The sequence below is a fragment of the Neofelis nebulosa genome, chromosome 2 (genome assembly GCF_028018385.1).
Source record: "Neofelis nebulosa isolate mNeoNeb1 chromosome 2, mNeoNeb1.pri, whole genome shotgun sequence".
Classification (NCBI taxonomy): Eukaryota; Metazoa; Chordata; class Mammalia; order Carnivora; family Felidae; genus Neofelis; species Neofelis nebulosa.
Genome location: NC_080783.1, coordinates 60,783,349 through 60,803,005, shown reverse-complemented (window position 1 = coordinate 60,803,005; position 19,657 = coordinate 60,783,349). Strand labels below are relative to the sequence as shown.

Below are 19,657 nucleotides of genomic sequence, written 5' to 3'. Positions count from 1 at the left end.
TACATTTTCCTCTAAGTACTGCTTTCTTTCTATCCCATAAGTTTTTTATTTTATTTTTTTAGCATTTATTCATTTTTGAAAGGCAGAGAGAGAGAGCACAAGCAGGGAGAGGGTGCAGAGAGAAAGGGAGACACAGGATCTGAAGCAGGCTCCAGGCTCTGAGCTGTCAGCACAGAGCCTGACATGGGGCTCAAACTCACAAACTGTGAGATCATGACCTGAGCTGAAGTCAGATGGCTTAACCAACTAGCCACCCAGGCGCCCCGTATCCCATAAGTTTTTTTATGGTGTGTTTTCATTTTTATTCATCTCAAAGTATTTTCTAATTTCTCTTGTGATTTCTTCTTTGACCCATTGTTTCTTTAGGAGTATGTTGTTTAATTTATATATATTTGTTAATTCCCACATTTTGTTCTGTTATTGACATCTAATTTCATTCCATTGTGGTTAGAAATACAGTTTGTATGATTTCAGTCCTTTAACATTTATTGAGACTTGTTTTATGGCTAACATATTGTCTATCCTGGGAAGTGTTCATGTGTACTTTTGAGAAAATGTGTATTCTGCTATTGTTGGATAGAGTGTTCTATAGATAGTTGTTAGGCCTAATTGGTTTATAATGTTACTCAAATCTTCTATTTTCTTGTTGATCCGCTATCTAGTTGTCATATCTGTTATTGAAAGTGGGGTATTAAAGTCTCCAACTACTATGGTTGACTTGTCTATTTCTCCTTTCAATTCTGTCAGTTTTTGCTTTATGCATTTTGGAGCTCTGAGGTTAAGTGTATATATGTTTATGATTTTATATCTTCTTGATGTATTCATCTTTTATCATTGTAAAATGTCCATCTTGGTCTCTGATAATAATTTTTGTCTTAAAGTGTATTTTTATCTGATATTAGTATAACCACTCCAGCTTTCTTTTGGTTTCTGTTTCCGTAGCGTATCTTTTTCCAAGATTTTCCTTTTAGCCTATTTGTGTCTTTGAATCTAAAGTGTGTCTCTTCTAGACAACATATGGTTAGATTATGCTTTTTTTTTAATCCAGCCAGCCAGTGTCCATCTTTTAATTGGAGTGTTCAAGTCAGTTACATTTAACATAATTATTGTTAATATAGAATTTATGTTTGCCATTTTGTCATTTGTTTTGTATATATTTTATGTCTCTTTGATTTATTTCTGTATTACTGATGCCTTTTTTTGTTCAAATGATACTTTCTGGTGTACCATTTTAATTTCCTCCTTGTTTCTTTTTATATTTCTTTGAGTTATTTTCTTGGTGTTGTCCCAGGATTACAATTAATATAGTGATTTATTTATAACAATTCAGAGTCAATTGAGATTAATACCAACTAAATTTCAATAGTATAGACATACTTTGTTCCTGTATAGGTCCATTCCTTCCCCCTCCCCATCCTCTGTACTGTTATTGTCATAAAACATACATTTTTATACACTGTGTGTTCATCTACACAGATTTATAATTATTCCTTTCTGAAATTATCTTTTAAATAAGGTAGGAGAAAACAGTTACACGCAAAAAATACACACATACTATCTTTTATATTTACCTATGTAATTCTTTTTCCTGGTGCTCTTTATTTCTTCATGTGGATTTTAGTTATTGTCTAATGTTCTTTCATTTCAGGCTAAAGGAATCTCTTTAGTATTTCTTTATAGAGCAGGTCTACCAGTGATGAACTCTCTCAGTTTTTGCTTACTTGAGAATGTCTTAATTTCTCTTTCATTTTTGAAGAACAGTTTAGCTAAATATAGGATTTTTTGGTTAATACTTTTTTTTCAGCACTTTAAACATGTTAATCCTACTGCCTCTGGTCTCCCCAGTTTCTGATGAGAAATCAGTTGTTAATCTTTTTAGGATCTTTTGTATGTGATGAATCACTTGCTGCTTTTAAGATTCTTCTTGGTTTTTGACAGTTTTATTATGATTTGTCCAGGTATGGATCTATTTGAGTTCATTATACTTGGCATTTGATGAACATCATCTTTTTTTTTTTTTTTTTTAAGTTTATTTACTTTCAGAGAGTGAGAGAGCAAAAGCATGAGTGGGTAGGGACAGAGAGAGGAGAGAGAGAATCCCAAGCAAGCTCCATGTTGACAGTGCAGAGCCTGGTGTGGGGCTCTATCCCACAAACCATGAGACCATGACCTGAGCCAAAATCAAGAGTTGGACGCTCAACCGACTGAGCCACCCAGGCACCTTGATGAAAATCATCATTTTAATCAAAATTGGGAAGTATTTTGCCTTCATTTCTTAAGATGTTCTTTCTGCCCCCTCTCCCATCTCCTCTTCTGCTGGGATTTCTGGTACATCTTGGTACACTTGATAGGGTCACACAGGTCTCTGGTCTCTGACACATTTTTTTTTTCTTCTTTTTTTTTTTTTTTTTTTTCATTTTTCTTTATTTTTTTTTTTTCTTTCTGTCTCAGACTGGATAATTTCAATTGAGTTATCTTCACTGTCACTGATTCTTTTTTCCACATGTTCAAATCTGCTGTTGAGCTCTTGTGAATTTTTCATTTCAGTTATAATATACTTCTCAACTCTTGAATTTCAGTTTGGTTCTCTTATATAATTTATATATATATATATTTTATTGCTGTTCTCTATTTGGGGAGATATCATCCTCTAACTTCAGTACTTTTAAAATGGTTTCCTTTAGTTCTTTCAAAATATTTAAAATAGCTGACTTAAAGTCATTAGTTTCCTCAGATATAGTGTCTCTTGATTCCGTTTTTTCCCCTGTGCATGGGCCATACATTTTTCTTTGCATCTCTTATAATTTCTATTGAAAATTAGACATTCAAAATAACATAATGGGACAACTCTGAAGATCACATACTTACCCTCTCCCAAAGATTGGTTGTTTTATTTGTTTAGTGACTGTTTAAACTATTTCTGTAAAGTCTTTATTCTGTAATGTGTATGGCCACATATATTGGTTAGCTTAGTGATCAACTTATGATTGGACTGAGAGTTCCTTAAATACCTGCTGTCTTCCAGTCTTTGTAAAGGGGCTCCGTGTGTATATTGGGGCACACTTTCAACACTCAACCCAGCAGTTAACAACTTCAAATTAACTTTGAGGTCCTTTACAGAACCTCAAGGTCAGTCAGAGATGAAACCTTTCCTGAACGTGACCATAGCCCTGCACATAAGCATGACCTTCTAGATTCCCAGGATATCCCTGAGCTTTTGTAAGCCCCTAAAGGCATCTCATTCCCTCGCTTTTCCTATTAAGGTTTTTAGTTAATTTATTGTTTGCCTTAACTGTTGTACACTGCTTTAGGCAAACTTCAGGTTAATCAATTATCTCTAATTGTTTTTGACATATTTCTGAGGATCAGGGGTGGGTGTATACGAGACATTTTGCACTGGGGAGCTCAAAATCAGGCCAAAGAAAGATAGCCTTCCCAGCGGCTGCCAGGATGCCAGTTTCACTCTGATTGCATGTTATTGATGGGAGTGGAGATGGGGGTGGGAATAAGCCAAGTTAAAACACCACAGAGTCCACTGGTTTTGTTTTGCCTAAGTGTTCCCTAAATTGCTGCAAACCTTTGGTTAATTTCTGGAGTTCTGAACAAATTTGATTCTGACAGTATTTGCCCTTTTTTTTGGTGCTTTCATGGATGAGAGACTCCTTTTTCTACAATTTTTGCTGATGTCCCTCTTGATATTCTTTTTGAGAAGACTTTTACTTATTCCATTTCCTGTTCCTTCATACAGGCCCAGTTTTAGATGTCAGGCTTTAGTGTTTTGTTTGTTTTAACTGAAGCTTTTAAGATCTTTTCTTCAGCTCTGTTCTGAAATTTCATAATGATGTGACTTGGTGTGGGTTTTTTCTTACTCATTGGTCCGGGCCCTTAGAATTTCCATTGTGTCCTTGGCACTTTCTTCCCTACTGCTTCACTTTTTGATAGTCTTATTTGGAGGATGCTGGTCTTCATGAATTGATCCCTGATTTTCCTTATCCTTTTCTCCTGCTTTTTGTCTCTTTAAACTTTTCATTCTACTCTGTGAGATGTCCTTGACTTTGAATTTCCAACTCTTCTATTGAATTTTCATTTCCATGATCTTATTGTAAATTTCCAGGAACTCTTTGTTTTTTATTATTCCTTTTTTAGAGCATTCTGTTTCAGTTTTATCTTCTGTTATCACTCTGAGGGTAGTAATAATAGCTGTATTTTTTTTAAAAATTAGTATGCCGGGCGCCTGGGTGGCTGAGTCGCTTGAGTGTCCAACTTCGGCTCAGGTCATGATATCGCTATTCATGGGTTTGAGCCCTGCATCAGGCTCTATGCTGACAGCTCAGAGCCTGGAGCCTGATTTGATGTCTCCCTTTTTCTCTGCTCCTACCCTACTCGTGCTCTGTCTCTGTCTCTCTTTCAAAAAGAAATAAACATTAAAAAAATTTTTTTTAATTAGTATACCTTAACTCTCTACACTTTTCCCTCTGAATTTCTTTTTTCTGTTTATCTCTCTTGGCTGTTCATTTAAAAAGAGTGAGACTGTGCTCGCTTCGGCAGCACATATACTAAAATAAAAAGAGTGAGACACAAATAAATATATGGCAAATACCATCTGTGTGCTAAAAATGTAATGGGAATGCATCATTTTTTTTCAGCCCAGATGCTAAAGTATGTCTATTTTTTGGTTGTGTGTCAGCTATTTGCTCATTAAGGTTTACTTGATTCAAAGTAAGTCCCACATGTCTTCTGCTTTGGGGCCTCAGTTGTGCTACAGTAGTGTCTTTCTCATACCTTTTTCTGTTTCTCTTTCATGTGTTTTTACATGTTGGTCTGTAGCTGTTTTCTTTCACTTGTGGTCATCCATCACAGCATAGATCAAGATTCACTGAGGTCTTAGACACTTAGCAGAGATTTGTCCTGTGCTGGTGGACAGGCTCTGTTTGGGGAATCTGTCTCTTTGGTGTAAAGAAAGCTTTATAATGATCTGGCAGTTCCATTCCTAGGTATATACACCAAAGGACTGAGAACAGATATTCAAGCTAAAACTTATACAAGAAGGTTCATAGCAGCATTATTCATAATAGCCAAAAACTGGAAATGGCCCAGATGTCCATCAACTAAAAAACAGATCAACAAAATGTGATGTAGCCACATAATGGAATATTATTGGGCCATAAAAGGAATGAAGTATTGGTATCTGCTACAACATGGCTGCTACAACACTGGAAAGATGACACTAAGTAAAAAAACCAATCACAAAAAACACATACAATTCTATATATGTGAAATGTCCAAAGTGGGCAAATGTATAAAGACAAGAAATAGACTAGTGTTTTAGGAGTATGATCAGTAAAAGAGTCCAGGATTTCTTTTTGAAGTAATGAAAATAATCTAAAATTTGTGGTGATGGTTGTACATATCTGTGACTGTATTAAAAACCATTCAGCTTTTACATTTTACATAGGTGAATTTTATGGCATGTGAATTATTTCAATAAACTTGTTTAAAAAGAAAAAAAAGAAAGGCTCATAAGGGTCTTGAACAGACTGTTCTAGAGGTCTCTAAAAACTCTACCCATATCAGGCATAGTCACTTGACTGCACCTGCTCCTGTTATCTCTACTCCTATTAAATGCTTGCTTTAATTTTCTTCAGTAGAGTTTTCATCCCTATCACTAATACTAGATTTTCAGGCTCAAGGTCTGCTTTTAACATATTTATACAGATATGTAGAGAGAAAAATAATGCTGAATGGTATGTATTAAAAAGTCAACAGGATGGCTTAAAGTTGAGTTTTTATGTAGTCTTTTTTTTTTAAATGTTTATTTATTTATTTTGAGAGAGAGAGAGAGAGAGAGCGAGCAGGGGAGGGGCAGAGAGAGAGAGAGAATCCCAGGCAGGCTCTGTGCTGTCATTGCAGAGGCCGGTGTGTGACTCAGTCTCATGAACTGAGCCAAAATTAAGAGGCGGGTTCCTGAGTGAGCCCCCCAGGTGCCCCTATATAGTCTTTATCCCATTCTTTTAGCTTATTCAAATTTTTGACATTTTTCACCTTTTTTCTCCTCTGCTAAGAATCCTGAGACAATTGTTTTTTTCCAGCATTCGAATGGAGCTGCTCTTTCAGATTTGATGTTTATGCTGTATTCAGTAAATAACATAAATGTTACAGCCACATCTTTTAAATTAAAGTGTAAATGTCTTGGTTCATACCCTGTTGGTGATTTTACAAACTTGACATTGATAAGCTCTTGAGTAAGAAACTTCAGGAGCTCTGGGTGAGTTTAGGGTTAATAAATCTCTTTCCTTTAGAGCTGTCATCAAGTTAATAGTGGTTCATTTCCCTTGGACCTGAAATTCACCTGAATTAGCCCAGGGAGGCCAGTGTTATTGGAAACAGGAAGTTAGGGATAGTAACTCTTGGTTAGATGACATTGAGATGTGGTGATTTCACACACTAAAGAGAAAACTTTAAACATAATTGCCAGACTTCTCTTTCTAAGCCTTTTTGTTGATGTTACTCTACACCATGATCTCTTTCATAATCTCTTGATATTTCCTTTATGTAGGTTTGTTCCCATGATTCTAGATTTTTTTTCTTCAAATTATCTTAATCAGAAAATTTTTAATTTTCACATCTTTCTCAATATATTTGTTGTCAGTCTTCCATTCTTAAATATGTACTGACCAACCGTCTGTCCTTCTCTACTATTAATCCCTCCTTCCCTTTTTCCACAGAACTCAAATATTCTGGTGTAATACCATTTGGTACAATTCTCTTGGAAACTCTTTTGACCACTTTAAAAATCTGCTGGTTCCAGTTTATTATGTTTTTGGCTGCAAAACAAAAAGGGGTTACCTTTCTCAGTTTTTAACTACATTCCTATGGCTTAATTTACCCCCTTCACCTCTAATAAGATGACACTTCTCAAAGTCACCTCTGTCCTTTATGCTCAGCTCTCTGCTTTTCTAATACTGGCCTCTGGCTAGAAATCACTTCTTGTTTCCTACAAGATTGCTATAATCTGTCTGGCCAAAGGTTAAGGAAAACCAGGAAGTATTTATTGAAGTCTACCTTTTAATCGTAATATCTATTCTAATATATTTAGTTAATATTTATGGAACACCCACGCTTCTTATTCATGTTACCAGCAAACGTGCAGCAGAGCATTAAAGAATGAATAATTAACAAATTGATGGATCTCAGAAAATACTCAGAGCTCTTTATTAATCTTACTAAAATAAATCTCATCACTGGGCTTTGAATTCAAAGCCAAGAACAATTTCAAGCACGTGTACATACAGGTTCTGATTAAAGTCTTTATATATTTTTGCCTTATATTGTAATTTTCTAATTGTAGATATATCAAAGGCAAGCCATCAAATGGTATTTCAAAGCAGATTTTTATTTTAAAAATTAAAATATCTATGTAACTTTTATTATGAAAGTAGTATATATACATACTGTAAAGATATTTAAAGATCATATAAAAACTCAACTATAAGCCGTCTAGCCTATTGACTTTTTTTTAATAACGTGCTTTTAAACTTATTTGTGACCAAGTCTTTACTTTTATTTTTTTTACTTTTTTTAAGTATCTCTGCACCCAGCATGGGGCTCCAACTCACGACCCTGAGATCAAGAGTCAGGATGCTTTACCAACTAAGCCAGCCAGACATCCCTAGCCTAGTGACTTTTTAACCATTCAGCGCTATCTATCTGTCTGTCTATTCATTTGTTCATTCATTCATATACACACATATGTTAAAGCAGATTTGTTTATGACAACTGTATAATGTCATAGATAGTAAAATCAATTTAGATTTTGTGACAAAAGAAAATAACTGTAATAGATGAGAATGTAAACTATAAATAGGAAATAAGACCATATTAACTATGAAGGAAACAGAATGAAATAGTCTGTAAATAAATTACTAAATTCCACCTACCGTGTGATTTGAGTTGAGAAATGACATTAGAACAATATAAAGACCAGTGTACTTTAAAAACTCACCAGAAAGCTGTCTGGGGTTCTATGCAGCTGAACAATGTCTTGTGGACCTCTTTCATGCCAGTATATACAGTTCAACATTATATGTAATGGCTCAATAGTATTCTATTTTAGAATGTGCATTAGTTTACTTAAATAGTTCTCTATTAAGATTGTAATCCGGGGAGCCTGGGTGGCTCAGTCGGTTAAGCGTCCGACTTTGGCTCAGGTCATGATCTCGCGGTCCGTGGGTTCGAGCCCCGCGTCGGGCTCTGGGCTGATGGCTCAGAGCCTGGAGCCTGCTTCCGATTCTGTGTCTCCCTCTCTCTCTGCCCCTCCCCCGTTCATGCTCCGTCTCTCTCTGTCTCAAAAATAATAAAATAAACATTAAAAAAAATTAAAAAAAAAAAAAAAGATTGTAATCCACTTAGCGGAGCCTTCGATAGCTCAGGTGGTAGAGCAGAGGACTGTAGATTGTAATCCACTTTTAACTATTCTACATAGTGCTGTGATGGATATCCTCATACATACTTTGCATGCTTCTAGGGAAAGCACTGTTGGGTCAAAGTGTACATGCATTTTGAATCTGATTGTCAAACCACCCACCAGAAAGGATTAACAAATTTATTGTTACATCCAAGATAGACTTAGTTTATGCCCCATTCTGTTCCCACCGTACTGTTTGTGTGTGACTTGAGTAAATATACAGAGCCACAGCATTGACTGTGTATTGTGATGCAGTTTGTTATGTGTTAGAATTGTCCATACTGGAGGAGTTGTATGAAGTCTACCAGTGAGGAAACTGCTTACGCTCGTAACTTGGATTGCATGGTACTCGTTTTTGAAAAGCAGTATTCTCCAGCCAGCAGTTGTGTGTTGGTGTTTTGCTGTTTATGGGACTTGGTCATAGGGCATGATCCTTTCTCACCGTAGATGAGTGACCGAGGAGGTGGTGTTCCTTTGAGGAAAATTGACAGACTCTTCAACTACATGTACTCAACTGCACCCCGGCCTCGTGTTGAGACATCTCGAGCAGTGCCCCTGGTATGTGATCAAGAAATAGTGAAGTACAAAAAAGAAAAAGAAAAGAAAAGAAAGAATGAAGTGTGTTTTTGTGAATTGCCAAAAAAATAAATCAAATAAGTACCAAATAAATTACCAAATAAATCAGGTAAGCACTTGTGTAGGGTACCCCTAAGGAAGAAAGGAAGCTAATAGAAAAACACTTTCCTCTAAATTTAAACAGCCTTTGGCTGGTTTCTTCTTTTGATTGAAAAGAGCACAAGACATGGGGCGCCTGGGTGGTTTGGTCAGTTGAGCGTCTGACTTCGGCTCAGGTCATGATCTCACAGTTCGTGAGTTCGAGCCCAACGTCAGGCTTGTGCTGACAGCTCAGAGCCTGGAGACTGCTTCGGATTCTGTGTCTCCCTCTCTCTGTCTGCCCCTCCCCTGCTCACTCTGTGTCTCTTTCTCTCAAAAGTAAATTTTAAAACATTAAAAAATTTTTTTAATTTTTTATTTATTAAAAAAAATTTTTTTAATGTTTATTTATTATTGAGAGACAGAGAGAGACAGAGCATGAACATGGGAGGGGCAGAGAGAGGAGGAGACAGAATCCAAAGCAGGCTTCAGGCTCTGAGCTGTCAGCACAAGTCCAACATGGGGCTCGAACTCACAGACCGCAAGATCATGACCTGAGCTGATTGGACGCTCAGCCAACTGAGCCACCCAGGTGCCCCAAAAAAAATTTTTTTAAGAGAAAAGAGCACAAGACAAAGTATTGTTTTACAGTTTTCGTTGCCTCACTTGATAGTGATGTGTCAGTAGTGTTCATGTGGTTAACCATGTTTTGATACACCATGTCTAACGTGAAGACTAAATTACCGGTTTTACTAGCATTTGGCCAACACTGATTTAATCTTCAGTGTTGGTTTCTTTTTCCTCAAGTACTGATAATTAGAAAGAACTCATATTCTAGACTCAGAAAAAAGACTAGAGTGCTGATCATCTAATCACCAGCCTGGAAAAGGCTCAAATTATTTTTGTTGTGATGGTGGTTTTTATTGATCTCAGCTACCTATTTTCAGATATAATGTGATCAGCTTTTGAACTGGTTCCATCCTTGTCCTCTAACCCCTAGAAAAGCACTTTGCCAAATCTCTGACCTGTAACTCTGGAAGAGCTGTTCTTCTGGGCTTTAAAACTTCTCTGACATATGCATTGGGGTTATGCAGTAACATGATGACATACAGTACCAGATGGGTCTATTTTAGGTTCTTTCTAAGAAGTTCCTAGAAGGACTTTATTCTAACAGTTTTACTTGTTACACAGCACAGATTCTGTCATTACAACTGTAATATAGTTCATGTTCTTACCATACTTTTAAAATGATTACTCCAGGGATGTGCTTCTCAAATTGAGATACATGTGCATCCATGTGCCAACAGGCAGACATGGTCAAATAATAAACAGGAGCATCTTCTTAGATTCTTAGCTATACCGCTTCGTAATAACTATTGTAGAATTTTTATGAAGAGTGGCATAGAATACCAGTCCAGACTCTGGATCAAAACTGTCTGATTCCCTTCCCCACTCCACTCTATCCTGGCTGTATAGCTTTGAGAAAATTATTGAACTTTTAATGCTGTAGTTTTCCTAACTTTAAAAATCAAGTTATTGTGAGGATTGAGTTAATATACATAGAATTACTCTTTATGGTGCCTGGCACGTAGTAAATGCCGTATAAGTGTTTGTTATTTAGGAAGCAACACTTACGTGAATTTTTTTAAAAAATTTTTTTTGTAACGTTTATTTATTTTTGAGACAGAGAGAGACAGAGCATGAATGGGGGAGGGGCAAAGAGAGAGGGAGACACAGAATGGGAAGCAGGCTCCAGGCTCTGAGCCATCAGCCCAGAGCCCGATGCGGGGCTTGAACTCACTGACCGTGAGATCGTGACCTGAGCTGAAGTCGGATGCTTAACCGACTGAGCCACCCAGGCACCCCTTACGTGAATTTTTAAGAAAACAAGAGGTGTGGCGTGGCACAGGCTTCTCTGTACATCGACATAGACTTACCAAGGCTAAGACCACCATTAGGCTCTTACAGAGCTTCCCTCCTCATGTCACAGCCACTTTGTAAGTAGACCCAGTAAGCCAGCACTGGGACAGCTGGAGAAGTGCTGCTTGACATCCACGGGTGTGACCATCTCGTCTCCCTGGTTACTGAGTGCTTCCTCCATGTGGACACCTCCTGGTGGGCATCTGCATGGACAGAATATCTTCACAGTGGAAGCCTGTTCAGAGACAACCATCCACATTTCTCTCTTGCAGACCTTCTTCTCATTAGTTACCCAGTTTTGTTCTAAGTCCCTGACCGGCCAGCCAGCTTCCTTGCCACTGCCTGTGAGTCCCTGTAGTTGCAGAACTCCCAGCTCTGCCCGCTGGTAGGATTCACTTCACGCCCACCTTTCAGGCCTGCCTCTGAGAAGGGTCGTAGCGAAAGGGCAGTCCACTTTGGCTGGTGCTGGCAAACATGTAGGTCGTGGGTGCACCAGGCCCATGGTGTTCTCTTTCCCTGTTAACTGTTTATAGCGAAGCCCTGTGAGTCCCTGTGTGTGGTTGAGGTAGAGGCAGGTGATCAAGTAGATCAGGTACCACGGGATCCTGAGCCACATGGCTTGTGCAGTTTCCTAGAGGCTATTTCTGGGACCATTTAATACATCAGTCAGGGTCCCAACCAAGGAACAAAATAGCTCAAATTATAATGCAAGGAAGGCATATCGACAAACAAATTACAGAGCTACGGGCATGGGTAGTATAGGGATCCAGGGCTGGCAGCATAGAGCTGTTCCCACCCTGAATCCAAGGGAGAAGGAGAAGTTGGCAGAACCCAGAAGAAGAGACAGTAACAGAGCAGCTGCTTACACTCAGTGGTCCAGCCCCAAGGGAAGCAACTCAGCAGGAAGGAAGCAGAGGAATAAATATCCTGACTTGACTCCTCCTGAACTCCTACAGACTTCCCCATGGGCTGAACCCACTGGAAGCAGAGGGCAGGGGGATCCACTGATATAATCCTCCCGGGGCAAGGAGTAATGTGGAGAATGGGTTGTTGATTTGGAGGGATAAACAGAAACTCTGGTTGGAAAAGTCAAGTAATAAATGGTAGAGGTAGGTAAAGCCAGAGCCTGCATTTGTTAATAGCATTCTGATTCCCGAATCCACATAAACTCTTAACTGAAGTGTTAACATGGAATATCATCGAACATCTGACTTGGTGATAAAAACTGTTCTTACATTTGTCCAAATGTTTTGCTTTGCATTAAAGAATCTGTAGGATTTATTCAGGTAAAGAAGGCCATTCCAGATACTGGGAACAGGATGAACAAAGACACAGAAGTGAAAACTAACATTTGTTTGAGGAACTTAAGAGCAGGAGATTTGGTTCAGCTGGACTGGAAGGTGGGAGGCAGAGACCTGGTCTGATCAGGTCTTGAAAGCTCTTTTTAGAAGCTTGAATTTTATCTCAAGGCAGTGGGTTGGGGATGGCGGGTGGGTAGGGCGTGGTGTTAGCGGTGATGTGCTTTGTAGGTTTTTAAGCAGGGAAGTGACTTGTCAGTGAGTAGGAAAGTGGACCTATTATTGATCTATCCAGGTTCAGAACACAGGCTGGAAATTCATGGTATGAAGTCAAAAGATGTATGTATCTCTGAGGCTGCAACAAAGCTTTTTCTACTCTTGCTCCTAAGAGAAAGAACATGTTTTATGTGATATTGCCGAAAGCAATACTGGGATACTGTAGAGCATGGCAGCGAAGAAAAGCAATGTGCTGTTCTAGATCTACAGGAGTCATTCTACAGAAAAAAGAATGAGTTTTAAATGACCAGCGGGGAGTCATCTAATGTAGTACCCAACTAGGCTTCCGTCTGATCAGTATTAGTAGTTAGGTATTAATGATCTCTTACATGCAGGCTCTGATAGCCATGGGATACTCAGAAGCATTTATTTTAACTAGAAAAGTATTTTACTGTGTGGCTTTCTGAATAGAATTTCATTTTTCTCATCAAACAGGCTGGTTTTGGTTATGGATTGCCCATATCACGTCTTTATGCCCAGTACTTCCAAGGAGACCTAAAGCTATATTCTCTAGAGGGTTATGGGACAGATGCAGTTATCTACATTAAGGTAATAACATAGTCTTTTTGATTTAATAATACTTCTTTTGGTTATGAGAAAAGATGCCAATATGTAGCTTTAATGAAATTTTCTTTTACCTCATTGCTATTAAAATATAAGAATGTGGTTTTTATGTAGGATCTCATCTATATTCACAAATGATCTCTTTGACTATGGGAAAAGACACACTCTAATCTGAAATGATCAGGACTATGGTTGTTAGAAAAAAAGTCAGGTTGAAGTGGGGAATCATATACCACCTCATGCTAGTCAGAGTGGCTAAAATGAACAAATCAGGAGACTATAGATGCTGGAGAGGATATGGAGAAACGAGAACCCTCTTGCACTGTTGGTGGGAATGCAAACTGATGCAGCCATTCTGGAAAACAGTGTGGAGGTTCCTCAAAAAATTAAAAATAGATCTACCCTATGACCCAGCAACAGCACTGCTAGGAATTTACCCAAGGGATACAGGAGTGCTGATGCATAGAGGCACTTGTACCCCAATGTTTATAGCAGCACTCTCAACAATAACCAAATTATGGAAATAGCCTAAATGTCCATCAGCTGATGAATGGATAAAGAAATTGTGGTTTATATACACAATGGAATATGACTTGGCAATGAAAAAAGAATGAAATCTGGCCTTTTGTAGCAACGTGGATGGAACTGGAGAGTGTTATGCTAAGTGAAATAAGTCATACAGAGAAAGACAGATACCATATGTTTTCAGTCTTATGTGGATCCTGAGAAACTTAACAGAAGGCCATGGGGGAGGGGAAGGGGAAAAAAAAAAAAGTTAGAGAGGGAGAGAGCCAAACCATAAGAGACTCTTAAAAACTGAGAATAAACTGAGGGTTGATGGGGGGTGGGAGGGAGGGGAAAGTGGGTAATGGGCATTGAGGAGGGCACCTGTTGGGATGAGCGCTGGGTGTTGTATGGAAATCAATTTGACAATAAATTTCATATTAAAAAAAATGAAGTGGGGAATCATAAAAAGTTATATATCATAGAAGTTTAATTTTAATATAAAACACATGAATGGACATTGATCCACCAATCTTTTTTTGATGTACTGCCATGGTCTTTTCTTTGAATAGGAGTCTGCAGATTCAAGTTTCAGTAGTCTTTCTTGCAGAAGCTATACTTATAATGCATTGTTTTGATTTCTTTAAACAAAGAAACAATCAAGTGCATAATCCTTTCTTACTTATATGTAGTCCCTTACAGATGTCTTCTGACTCGGATTTGATGGCAATTTTTATGTGACTTTCCTTCATGAGTCTTTCCAAAGCATTCATCTTAGTTTTCAAAGAACCTGCCCCCACCCTTGTTTTGCATTTTGTTTAAGCAGTACTTGTTTAGTACTTGATTACATTATGTAATTACAATGATAGAAGTGCCTAACAGATTTGGGAACAAGCACAGGTGATTCTTGGTAAGCATATAGCTCACCTTGTGGGAGCACAAGCAGTTAGCCTACTGGCCTGTGATGTTCCGTGTGTTTATGCAAAGATCAGCATATTTTACAGGGTTAGAGAGTACTGAGCCCCATCAGCCCACTGGTACCTCATAGAGTGACTCAAGTTTCTTGGTCTGGCCACTAGATGGCACCTATTTTATAGGAAATGCTGAAGACTGTATATTGGAAAAACTAAATTTATCTGAAAAGGTTAAATTCTTCCAAGATAATAATTTTTTTTTCCAAACCAGCTCAATTGTGAGTAACTTTAAAAGGGCGACATGAAGGTAACATTTTTATTAGCAAATGTAACATTTTTGATCTAGCCTACAGAAGAATAAGGGGTTCTGGCCGTTCTGGCATATTTAAAGAGAATATATAGGTGAAAGGTTTTTAATTCCACTTTGGAAAAAAATAGAAGACAGGAATCTTATAAAATCATTAAAATCAGTGTCAAAGACCTTCCTTACCATTATCGAAAAGAGGTTTCCTGTTTAATATTTGCTGCATCTTAATACCTGTGGCTTACCGTTGAATTCCTGCTAAAATATCTTAACTTGAAGAAGATCAGGAAAAACATAGTCTATCTCAGATTCCACTGATTTACAGGAAACTGAAATAGAACAGTGAATTAATGGTGATGGTATGTTGGAAACATGGAATTATGCACAATGCAGAAATCCCATATGCCATAACAAATTGGTGGCTCTAATGGTAGGAGAAGAAACACAGGATCAAACCCAAGGCCAAGAATTTTTCAAGCAAAAGCCAAGATGCCTTAGACATAGTTTTGTATTTATCGAGAATCTTTTTAGGATGGCTGCTGAAAAAAATAGTATTTCTTCTAACAAATAATTGAAATAGAGTTCATTAAATGATTGTATAATTATATGTTAAGGTACATATGTCAATTTTTATGCTTTTACACTTCACTGATTTTTTTCAGTTAACCAAGGTCTCGGTCGTGTTTTTATAAGAGGCATCTCCTTTCCCTGTGTAAAATTTCAATCCAGCAGCTTCCAGGCTGGCTGGACAATTACTGCAAACAAAACAGTAAAGCAATATGCACACCCAGCAGCGCAATAGACTTAGTAAATAACGCATTTCAAATATGTACACTGTTTCATAATGTACGTACATGCTGTTAATGATTAGTAAAATATGAATCCAATAAAGTACTGTTTAATTCGTAATGACCTTTTTGCCATTGTATATTTTCTCAAATAGTGGATTCTAAAAAAAAAAGCGCCAGACTTTTAAGTCTTGCTCTTTCTTTCAGGCTCTGTCAACAGACTCGATAGAAAGACTCCCGGTGTATAACAAAGCTGCCTGGAAGCACTACAACACCAACCACGAGGCTGATGACTGGTGCGTCCCTAGCAGAGAACCAAAAGACATGACAACATTTCGCAGTGCCTAGATCCGTTCGGGACACCTGGAAAATCCAAATGTGGCTTCTGTATTAAATTTGGAAGGGATGATGTTCAGAACCACATTATACCAAATACGTCATGTGTTATTTTCAGAATTAACTATTTGGGTAGAATAGATGGAAAGTGAATTCCATTTATGTCCATCAAGACTACTAAAGGATGAAATCGTACCTATTTTACACTTATATTTTCACAGTTAATTGAGCATATTTTTAAACACCTGTAGTTTTGGTCAACTTTTCTCTTTATGGTAGACTTCAGAAGCACGGAAGTCTTTGGGTTTCTATGGAAAGCTGTGTGTGTGTGTGTGTGTGTGTGTGTGTGTGTGTGTGTGTGTGTTTCAAAGAACTTTTCGTTCATGTCTGCTAGAAACATTTTCTTCATAATACTGATTAGCTAGTTAGCCATCCTTCTGTTTTTTGGAGTTGTGCCATCCTTCATTAGTGTGTGATGACAGCTGTAATAAGACAGTCTTCAGATGTACTGACTCTAAGTGAAGCAGAAAACAGTTGCCGTGTTAGTGAAGCAGCAGCCACTTTTCAGCCTCTACCTGCACTGTCTTCACTCTGAAGGTGATTTATCATTTTTTAGTTTCATTGCAAGGGATTGTAATAAGTTCCCTGTGAAGCTAAGCCAAGATTGTAGGCAGTCTCCCCTGAATGTGCTTCTTGTGATTAATGCAGGGGGAAATTTTTATACTAAAAACAAACTAGCAGCTGCTAAAATTCTAGAAAAGAAATTGAGGGCAAAGCAGTGAGTCCCCAAAATTGAACTATAGATTATCGAGATTATCTGCGGGAACTCTTGAGACAGAGAGCTTTTCTGGGTTCTACTCCAGACATACAGAATCAGACTGTCTGTGGCTGGAGCCCAGGAATCTCAATCTTTAAAACGCTTCCCAGATGAGTCTGATGCCTCGCCCAGTTAGGAAACCACTCTTTTAAAGTGAGTGACCATACCACATTTCCTAAAGTAACAGAGATCTTTAGGTTTTGATTCTCACTTACTGAAAGGTCAGACTTCTAGACTCCAGGAAAGACCAGCACTCTCAGGCCTGGTGCAATTAAAAGCATAATTAAAAGCTGGAGACAAATTGACTGTGTGAGAACAGTCAAGTAACCAAAGGATCAGAACCATAAATGGACAAGTATTGACAAAGAACATATATTTATAAGAAATGTTTAGATTCTGTTGTCAGGAAAACCAGCTAGGGCTTAGTAACAATTCTTTGCATTCATATAGTAATTTGCAGTTTACCAGTACTTTGGTATATCATGATAACTCTGTTGGGCCTTAAAACAGTTACAGAGCTGGTGGTGTCATCCTTGATTGGAGACTTAGAGGGTCGTCCAAAGTTGCACAGAATGGGAGGCAGGGCCTGAGCTCTACCCGCTGATCACTGTCAGCCGCCAAGTCTGGGAGACCATGAAGTTAGAGGACCTTGTGAGTCATACCTCATCATTTAAGGTGACAGGGAAATATAGTGAAAATAAATTTAAGGTAAGATTTTAAATGTTTAAAGAACAGCTTTACTACTTAAACGTGGGGAACTTACATTGGGTCAAAACACCTCACTTTCAAAAGGATTAAATTAGTTTAACAATTCTATACACATTTGTAAACTGGAAGGGATGTAATAGGGCAGTTAGTCTGGAATCCTCACTTGAGAGGTGATAGTCCTGAGACTTGGGGTGTGTGGTTTGCCCAGGGGTTCTTAGCTAATTCGACCAAATGTTGGAAAAAGAGATCTTTTACCTAATCTATTGTACCTTAATTATGGATTTTGTGAAAAGTAATAGGATATGCTAGTGGATGATTTATATTAGTTAAAAGTGTTATAACTTTTTAGCTTTAAATTACACCTTTTTTGTAATGATGAAATATTTTAGAATTCTTTGAATCAAAATACTCTTTCCTAAAGAAGACATTTGTACAACTGACATAAACTTGATGTTTTACTTACAAAACACTTTCTCTCCCCCCACCCAAAATTAAAGGAAAAGTGAAATGTTTTCCTTTAGCTTCTTTTTAAGGTATAACAACTTTTTTACCTTGTTATGTGGTAATGGACAAAAGATTACATACAAAAATATTTGGGGGGTAGCATTCGCCTCGATGGTTTCAAATCATTGTGCTCCTTGAAAAGTTTTTAGATTCTTAGGCTGTTTCATCCACCAGCGTTTAATGTGATACCATGTAGCTATAAAAATATACTGAAGGATAAGCAGTGGATACTAAGTGATTTTTATAATCTGGGCATTTAATGAATGTGCCAGCATTTTTTAGGAAGAATCGCAAAAATATCCTCCCTATACTTAAATTACTGGCTGGCTTTAGATGTCTTCATACTTAATAGTGATCACTTCCTTGCACTGAAGTTTTTACATGAAGATGTTTAAGTGGAAGTCTACCATATTATTTTATAAAATGTTTTGTGTGTGACAATAAACTGGAAACATGAATTAACTCTTATTTTGAAAATTAATTGGGTCAATTTAGGTTTTCAAAATATACCTTTTAAATTAGAATCTCTTCCATCATCAGGTGTTGACGTTCTATAAGTGTTCAAAATGTGGCTAGGTGGCTTACACCCAAGTCTCACTATCTTCAGTAGAGGAGATTTTTGGAACTTGATCTCCAATGTGTATATTCTAATGGAGAAAGCAAAAGGTGGAATTTGTATGGTTTGAGTTATCCTAGATTTTCATTGTCCAAACATCCACAGAAGACTGACTACATTAGTGAAGATCTTCTGTTGTGTGATTTTTGAAAGGTTATATTAATGTGCCCTTTGAATAAGTTTTCACAATGTAAGTAACTGTAGGAAAGGTCTTAATTTAACCAGTATTACCCTCTGTACCAGTTGAAAATTCAGAACTAAATCTAGTCAAAGACAGATTCCTATCTTATTCCTGAATAATGGGATATGACCACAACTTCCCTTTGTTGTTAAATCCAGCAAATTCTTTTCTTTTTTAATTTGTTTAATGTTTATTTATTTTTGAGACACGGAGCGTGAGCAGGGGAGGGGCAGAGAGAGAGGGAGACACAGAATCCGAAACAGGCTCCAGGCTCTGAGCTGTCAGCACAGAGCCGGACGCAGGGTCGAACTCACGAACCGCGAGATCATGATCTGAGCTGAAGTCGTACGCTCAACTGACTGAGCCACCCAGGTGCCCTAATCCAGCAAGTTCTATAACAAACTCTGCAGGTAAATAACAGGAAACAAACTACTAATTACTGTCCCTTTGTGGCCTGTGAATGGCTAATCAGAGAGGAGGCCAAAAATCAGCCAACCAGTTTCAGTTATGTCTTCAACTGCTGTGTCATAAATGCGAACTTTTAACAGATGGGTAATCAGGGTTGAGTTAGCTCGTTTGCAATCTTGGCTTTTCCTGAGGGAACTTTTCATCATGTGTGATTAACTTCTGGCCCCAGTGGTTAATTTTCTTACAGGCAAGCTCAGTGCTTAAAACAAATTCTATAATGAGGTGTGAAGGATTTTATCTATGTTAAAAAAAAACACACCACTGGTTTGCCTAGTTCTGGCATTTTGAAATTACTGCCCTTTTGTTCTGTTTACATTTTTGGAAAGAATTAGACATACTGC

The 19,657-nt window shown here is 37.7% G+C and overlaps 1 protein-coding gene across 2 annotated transcripts in view; it reads left to right on the top strand.

Moving 5' to 3' along the window:
- Positions 1-18,513, top strand: part of PDK1 (pyruvate dehydrogenase kinase 1) — a 33,526-nt gene extending 15,013 nt beyond the window's left edge. Inside the window, exons 9-11 of one of the 2 annotated variants that reach the window (XM_058713926.1) lie at positions 8,912-9,022; positions 13,048-13,161; positions 15,894-18,513. In XM_058713926.1, coding sequence (XP_058569909.1) covers positions 8,912-9,022; positions 13,048-13,161; positions 15,894-16,034 — 366 coding nt within the window. In that variant the 3' untranslated portion in view covers positions 16,035-18,513. The remainder of the gene's footprint in view (positions 1-8,911; positions 9,023-13,047; positions 13,162-15,893) is intronic. The other variant, XM_058713937.1, reaches the window with a different exon arrangement.
- The last annotated feature ends 1,144 nt before the right edge of the window (positions 18,514-19,657 follow it).